An 8,410-nucleotide genomic window follows, 5' to 3' on the forward strand; every position below is an offset into this window, starting at 1 on the left:
GATAGAACTAAGGAACTGCAAGGTTAAAAAGACCCTGATGGAAGTTGCATACAGACTCCTCAAACAGTAGTAAGCATGTGGCCTACAAATCACAGATAGAAAATGCATGCCAAAAGGGCAATGTTATACTAGTCATGGTGGGGGGGGGGCTTCATTATGGTTGAGCCCACAAGAGGATCAGCTATTCTGGATTGGATGTTGTGCAATGAACCAGAATTGATTAGGGACCCTGGAATTTGAGAAGGATAAGCTAAAGTCAGATATATCAATATTACAGTGGAGTAAAGGGAATTGATTGGAAAAAAACACTGGCAGGGATGACGGCAGAGCGGCAATGGATGGAATTCGTGGAAGCAATTCGGAAGGCACAGGATATGTACATCCAGAGAGGAAGAAGTATTCTAAAGGAAAGATGACACAGCCATGGCTAATAAGAGAAGTCAAAGCCAACATAAAAGCCAAAGAAAGGGCACATAATAGAGCAAAAATTAGTTAGGAAGCTTTTAAAAATCAACAGAAGGCAACAAAAAACATAAGAACGTGAAGATAGAAAACGAAAGTAAACTAGCCAATAATATTAAAGAGGATACCAAAAGTTTCTTCAGATACATAAAGTGTAAAAGAAAGGCGAGAATGGATATTGGACTGCAGGAAAGTGGTGCTGGAGAGGAAGTAATGAGGAGTCAACGAAATGACGGATGAACTGAATAAGTATTTTGCATCAGTATTACTGTGGAAGACACTAGCAGTATAGTGGAAACTCAGGTGTCGGGGCATGAAATGTGTGAAGTTACCCTAACTAGAGAGAGGTTTCTTGGAAAACTGAAAGGTCTAAAGGTCTGTTTTTGATTGGGTTCATCAAAATATTAGTATAAAAAATTATAAAGTCAGCAAGTATAGTGCTTGCTAACTTTCTCAGTGAGCCCATCAATACTATTTCCTGCTCATTTCCCCATTCTTATAAATATGTTGTTTTGTGTGTGTGTGTGTGTTCCTTCTTCAAATCTGCATTGACTGCACTGGTTTTCAGCATGTATTGTAATGCAATCCAAATTTTAATAACTCTTAAACTAATTTGGAATCCATGTACTAATTTGGAATTGATGTCCAAATTCACTGAACTTTAGAAATAATTATTTGTATTTACCTTTCCAAACTTTGTCATAACTTTGAGAGTTCTTTTAAAGTTCTTCACCTACTTCTATGAGTTAAAGTCTCAGGCTGGTGCTTATGCCGGTTCCGTGGTGTGAAGCGACTGAGAGTACAAGACTTACCCTTCCCTCCCCGGATAGGACACCAGTCTATCGCGAGGTTAACCCCCATCATTTTGCAAGTACCCATTTTTCAACTGGGTGGACTGGAGCAATGCATGGTTAAGTGCCTTGCTCAAGGACACAACACACTGCCTTGGCTGGGGCTGCGAACTCACAACCTTCAGATCACTAGTCCAATGCCTTAACCACTTGGCCACACACCACACACCTAGTTATATGTGATAAAGTTCAAAGTGTATGTTGTCTTTTATTTCAGGATATCCTTTCTCTCAAGTGAGACTCAAAATCTCATCAATTAGTTTACAGCAGTGGCTGTTTTGGGACCTTAATATATATTGGTGGTTACTAGGCCTTTCACCAGTAGTTATGATTTGAGTACCTGAATTATGTCTCTGCTCAAAATAAAATTTTTTGGGTATGTTATGTTGGTGCTGGAGAATGTGTGGCAACATTTACTGTGTGGCCCTCAGCACATCCTTGGGTTGTGTTGATTGTTAATGCGTACAACGCATTTCATATGTGATAAATAAAATTAATCTGAATCTCAAAAATTGTATTACCGGTATGTTTTTATTTTATTTTTCACAGTATATTTTGCATGGTTCAGATAATTACATAATTAGTTGGCTTAAAGTAATGCTGCATTGACATTTTTTTCTCATTATTGCATGTACTACAGGTAACAAGAGAGAGAATTCTTCTGCAGGCAATATTATCAAGACTCCACTCTTCAAAAATTCTAGTACCAAAATGAAAAGTGATTTCTCAAGAATAGCATCAGCATCCACCATGCAGAGTTTCAGTAAAAAGCCCTCGACTTCAGCACCCATTACACAGAGACAGCAAGAAATGGAAGTAACTTCATTACAGTTTGAGTCTCTGTTGCATGGAGATACAAATACATCAATAGGTTTTAAAGAGGATGTATTATTAAATGCAGCTCCATGTCCATTTGAAAATAATAAGGACAATCAAACGGCTTACAATAGTATGGAAAATTCTTATAACAGTTCCATGGATGTGTTACCTTCCTCTGTTGTGGGATTATCCTTTGACGATGAAGGAAAAATGACGGAAATACCACCCTTGATTGGCAATGATAGGCGGCAGCCTAAGGAGGCAGAAGAGGGTGTTCAGGATGAGACATCATGTTTCACCCCAGAGCTTTTTGACCAAGATTCAGAGGAAAACTGTTCAGAAACAGTAATTGCTAGTTCAACATGCACAAAAAAAGCTGATTGCATCCATGATCGTACTGTTATGCCTGAAATCATAAGAAGTGAATGTATGGAGATCTTTCAGTGCACAAATGATGGATCCAGTAACAGTACAACAGAATTCAGGGAAAATAATAAAACACAATCAGGTTTTGAATGGAAGAAAGCTGAACCCAGTGGCCTGTGTTCAAATTTGGAAGTGAAAGACAAAAGTATATCTAAGTTAGCTGTTCCAGTTGACAGTGAGGAGGAGACCAACATTAGATACCAGGAGGTTGCCAAACTGGGAAAAACTGACAAAGTAGCCACAAGCAGGAATCATAGACTATCCAGATCTAGAAGTAAAGGTAATAGATTAATAACTCAGTATATACGTACACAGCATCTAGGATTTACTGAAGATCACAACTAATGTAAAATAAATGTACCCTATTCTATCAAAATAATTCATTCTGATCTAGGAACTGGTGTTTTATCAGTCAAGCCAAACCAATTAATAGATCGCTTAGTCTCCAGCTTTACTTAATTTGACAATCATAAGAAATATTAATGCTGGTGAACAAAACATCCTCTTTTCAAACACCTAGTACAAGCTTAGGTCAGGTGTTGTATGAGAAAATGTCACTGTTCAGTCCCTGGCTGGGCAGTAATTTTGAAATTATGTTATTGAATTCTTTTTCAGTGAATTATAACAGCTATAAGTTTGTCACTATAAGCCTATATTCGCAATGTTATTGACAAATTTCAGTAAAAGCCCACAGTTCTGAAGTCTTTGAACCAACTGTTTTTGTGTCCTCTCCTTCATGAGTAATGTTTTTTTAAATAATAAAATTGGTGATTGAAGGCAAAATTTATGTTAAATCCATTTAAAAACCATTATTACTACAAACTACTGTTGCTTTACACTTGGTTAAACAGAGTTGCTCCCTTTTTTAAAAACTACTTCAACATTTAATAGTAGGAAGTACTACCCTTTTCTCTCAGATTTTTTTTACAAATTATCTCAACTCTCAAATACCATTTTTTTTGCTCATTATATTGCATATCTTTCTGGCTCCACCCATTATGTACATAGGTCTCCAGGTTATACAAATAATGAGAGATAAAAGCATACTACGATGCTGTATTCCCTAAAATTGAACCTTTAAAGTGATGGAACATGTCACGCATAATATTCAGCATGTAGTTTGCGAAGCTGCTTTGCATTGTCATGTAACAGTGACACAGTTGTATCAGAAACTGATTATGATTGTAAAAATCAGTGCTTAATTTGATTAATAAGGAAGATGTGAAAACTCAGAATTTTAACTACATATAAGAATTATAATTTGCATTAAAATACTTATTGATTTAAGGTATTGGTTGCTGAAATAAATAGAAAAAACATAGAATATATCCAGCAGAAGAGTTTTTTTATGATTACATTTCATGTTTGAAATTAATTATCCAGATGTTCTTTGTATTATATTTTTGGCTTAAGGTATTATGAAACATGTTAAAATATAATCTCTAAGTGTAGTAGACATACAGTTAATGTAATATGAGAAAAGGATTGTTGACAATGGTTACTCTTCATTATACCATCAGTTTGTCAGAGAGATGGCTGTCAGTTGGCCACTGATTTTTGTTTTGTTGCATTACACTGATTTGCTTCTTGAGGGTAAGAGTCAGCCTGCTGTTATTACCCCATTTTTTGGTCATTCCAAACCAGTCATAAATTTTACGGTGTTAATTAATTTTTTTCTAGCCCTGCCCATTTATTTCTCCAAAACCAACCAACAAGGTCCACAAATGGGTCTGATTCCAGTTTGTCTTTGCTGGAATATCTGACCTATGTTTAATATTTACCATGATGGTATGGTTCAAATAATTGTCTCATTAGGAAACAGTATCCTGGGACTAATATTTATAACTTCATGCTGTAAGACATGACTGTTTCATTATACAACTGCTTTAAAAAACTGCAGAATACACAGAAATGTAATAAGCAGGTCTTGTATTTTGTTGAAGACCATGTAGTTAGATAACAAATCATCACTAAAGAATTTTGTTATATAATTGATTTTTGTAGATTTCCCCTGAGTGTTCCAGCTTCTTCATACTTCCCAAATAACATTAGGATAGGTTACATTGCCCTAGAGTATTGGAGCAAAATAGGAATTTGAAGAAGGTGGTAAGAATATGAAAGTATAGTTTACTATGGTGATGGGAATATGATTGCTTCTTGAGCCAGCATTGACCCACTGGAGCAAATTGGCTGCCTATGTCAAGGGGATATGAAATAAGGTTGTTTTTCTCATATATTGAACAGGATCACACAGAAGCTTTGTCAGGATATCCAAATTGAGAACATTGGTCTTACTACATGACCCAAAACCTCATCATCCACAAAGACAAGAGAATAAAGAAGTCCATTTTCCCCAAAATATGCATATTCCAGTCATTATAGATGATGAAGTTTGAAAGAAAGCTATTTTGGGTAACAACGTTGTACTGATGTTTGGTCAGTCCTCCATTCACCACTAAGCACTTTTTTTGGACATGCAAGTTTTGCATTTACAGCTTTATAATGCAAAACATTATCAGGAGGACCTCTTTCTGCCTTTGGTTCTTCAACTTGGGATACTACACTTTTTAAGATTTTTTAGTATCAGATTTCCCACATTTTTAATACTGTCCATTCTGTTCTCCTCCATAGCTCTGTAAAGACCATCTTTCTAGGTGTACATCTGATTCAATTTTTTAAATATTGTTGAATCTGCTTTTGTATATTTTATACCTTATCAATTCTTGTATTAAAAATGTGCCTTTTTTGCCAACTATTTTTAATAGCACTAAATACCAAATGTGCTATAAATTTAAAGTGAATTCAAATTTTACTTTAAAGCATCTTAATAACAATTCAAAACTGTGCAATACTTTGAAGTCTCTAATGTTTATTCATTAGTTTGTTGTTGAATAGGGCTTTGTTCAGCAGAATTCTGAATATTGTCAATTCTAGCTGTTTTGTATTTCTTAGTTAATACTTTTGATGTAATTTTAAGTAATCTATTTGATGAATGCTTTAACAAGTCGCATTACTCCAATTTCAGTATCAGGTAGTCAGAAATTTACTAATTTCATTTTACTTAGAATGACGAATGAACAAAAGTCACTGTTTAAACTTTCTTGTTCATTTTCCATCTTTGTTAATTTCTTAGGAACTACTACTGCTTCAGCTTCATCTGGAGGAAAAGAGCAATCAGCTTTTCCTGTTGAGTTTCCAAAGGCTTTATCAAAGGTTTCTGTCCTAAAAGAGCAAGGAAACTGTTCAAAGGAGCGCAGCACTTTCCTAAGAAATAGGAGAAAGTCTGCAGATGAGGATAGTGTTAAACAGCCAGTACAAAGTACATTAGCCAAGCTTGAAGATATTCTGAAAATGCCAAATAAGATATTAAGTGAAAAACAAAAGGACTGTTCCATTAAATGCAACAAACTCCAAAAACAAAGCAAAGTGACATCATGTGAAAGGAACTGTCTGATAGAGGGGAAGATTAGAAGGCCTCATGTTAGGGGAGTTATCCAGGGAGTAAAAGAGAATTCATTTGTGGAGGAAGTATCAAGAGGATACACTTCAAATGGATCAAGCATGAAAATTAATTTTGAGGAAAATACAGGAAAAAGTAAATCTATTTCATCTCATGTAACTGGTTGTAAGAATCAAAGGAAAATTAGAAGAGCAGAAAATCTATCTTTAATTCAACCTAATTATAAACTGAGAAGTAGGTCTGTAAATATGCTTTCTATAACACCCTATCAAAAGAGAACAGATGTAAGAACCCTAAATCATGTAAGTAATGGTAAGGGCAGCCTTGTTAATCAGACTGATGGAGCATATGACCAGTTATACAGTAAAAGGTCCTGCAAGGGAATTTTTCCCAAGGAATATAAAAGTAAGATTAAAATGTCACGTAATTTTAAAACAATGGCAAGACTTCAATTAAAAGAAAAAAGACGAAGAAACTGTTACAGCAGCCAGCTGTTGGCCAATTCCTTGGGGTGTGAAGGAGAACATAATAGAAATTTAAAATCTATACAAGAGAAAGCACCCATTATTCAATTTGAAATATTAATACCGGAGGAGTGCTCTTCCCCAGTGAAGTTAGCCCAGGTACAGCACAGTGAAGATAATGTGGAAAATTCAAATTCAGGCGTAAGTTATAAAGAAAGAAATTTGAGAGCTGTCCTACATGATAAATATTCAGAACCAATGGACAAACTACCTCAACCAGAAGGACATACAAACATAGATGAAATTAATCCTGATATCAATGTAGGTGATGATGCTCTTATTGCAAAGGAAGCATCAGGAAATAACTCATCAGCTATGAAACAAATAATCTCTAACACTGAAGTGAACAAAAACATCTCAGAAGGTGAGATGCTTATTAACTTGTAATATTTTTCACCATATTAGATCACAAAGTTAATTTAAAATGTTTTTTGGGGGATTTAATTTAGAAAATGTTTAGTCTACAATGGTCAATTTTTTGTGATAAGTTGAATTTGATTAATGTATAGGTAAACAAGAGCATAGTTTTAAAAGCCCTGGCCAACACTTACAGATGAATTCCAAATCTACAGTCTTCAAACTGCTTTCTCCAAACGTAGAATAATATGTAACAGTAAAACATGTAGTTATATGTTTAGTCACATAATTCTACCATTTCCATCAGGTCAGGTGACAACTCTGGTGTAGTGAGAGGTGGAAGAGCATGCCAAGAGCAAAGCCACATACAGCTGAAAATGGAAAAACTCACGTGATATCCAATAATGCAGTATTAGGTGGAAGATGCATCGTGCAATAAGCATATCTAGGCAATGCCAAACTTAAAACTCACATGATAGAGTGATTAAGAAAGTGTATGGTTAAAGATCTGTTAAAGATGGTGCTGGCGAGTCACAGCGACACTTTGCAGGCAGCAATTAAATTACTAACTATTCTATTAATTACACTTTTTCTGGACTATGATCATGGCAATCTGCAGCCTGTAATTTTCCCATCTGTACAATCTGGCATTTTTGTGGTATCCTGAAGGATTCAGCAAACTGGAATCTTGAGAATGCAGGTACTGCTGTGGCAGCCATTGCTGGAGCAGACTTGGGACTGGATCAAAGCAGTGGGGCTGGAGCCCGAGAGTGAAAAATGAACCAATGTTTGGCCAATTTAAGCGCTGAGCTAGATTATAAGATCAAGGTATTGAGGGCGAAGGATCAACCGGTGTTTATCTCACTACTGTGTGTGGTTTACTTGCCTTGGCGCTGAATGGGCTTTGTGTCTGCGACCTGTAGGCATTGGGCTCCTGGACCAACTGCAGTTCATGTTCTGTATGTTGTTTACTTTTTTATTATTTGCACCATTTATTCTTTTTTTTCTGCACATTGATTACTTGACGGTCTTTGTTGTATGTGTTTTTCTAATAGATTTTATTGTGTTTCTCTGTTTGATGGCTGCCTGCAAGAAGATGAACTTCAAACTTGTATATAGCATACATATTTTGATAATAAATCTAATTTGAACTTTGGTATATTGGCCTTCATTAGTTGGGAGATTGAGTTCAGGAGCTGTGAAGTATTGTTGGAACTCTATAAAACTGGTTAGACCACCCTTGTATGCATTTTGGTCGCATCATTATGAGATGAATGTGGAAGCTTTAGAGAGGGTGTAAAGGAAATTTAAGAGGATGGTGCCAGGATTAGAGAGCATGCATGATGAACAAAGGCTTTTCTCTGGAGCAAAGGAGGATTAGAGGCAACTTAATAAAGGTATATAAGATAATAAGGGGCACAGATAGAGTGGACAGAAATTGCCTTTTTCCCAGGGTGGCAATACTTAACATGAGAGGGCATACTTTAAAGATGATTGGAGGAAAATATATG

General features: G+C 35.7%; 1 protein-coding gene across 1 annotated transcript in view; it reads left to right on the forward strand.

The window, feature by feature from the left end:
* Window positions 1-8,210, forward strand: part of brip1 (BRCA1 interacting helicase 1) — a 257,110-nt gene extending 248,900 nt beyond the window's left edge. Inside the window, exons 20-21 of the mRNA XM_059973652.1 lie at window positions 1,954-2,838; window positions 5,692-8,210. Of these exons, the coding sequence (XP_059829635.1) occupies window positions 1,954-2,838; window positions 5,692-6,929 (2,123 nt within the window). The 3' untranslated portion in view covers window positions 6,930-8,210. The remainder of the gene's footprint in view (window positions 1-1,953; window positions 2,839-5,691) is intronic.
* The last annotated feature ends 200 nt before the right edge of the window (window positions 8,211-8,410 follow it).

The sequence above is a fragment of the Hypanus sabinus genome, chromosome 6 (assembly GCF_030144855.1).
Source record: "Hypanus sabinus isolate sHypSab1 chromosome 6, sHypSab1.hap1, whole genome shotgun sequence".
NCBI lineage: Eukaryota > Metazoa > Chordata > Chondrichthyes > Myliobatiformes > Dasyatidae > Hypanus > Hypanus sabinus.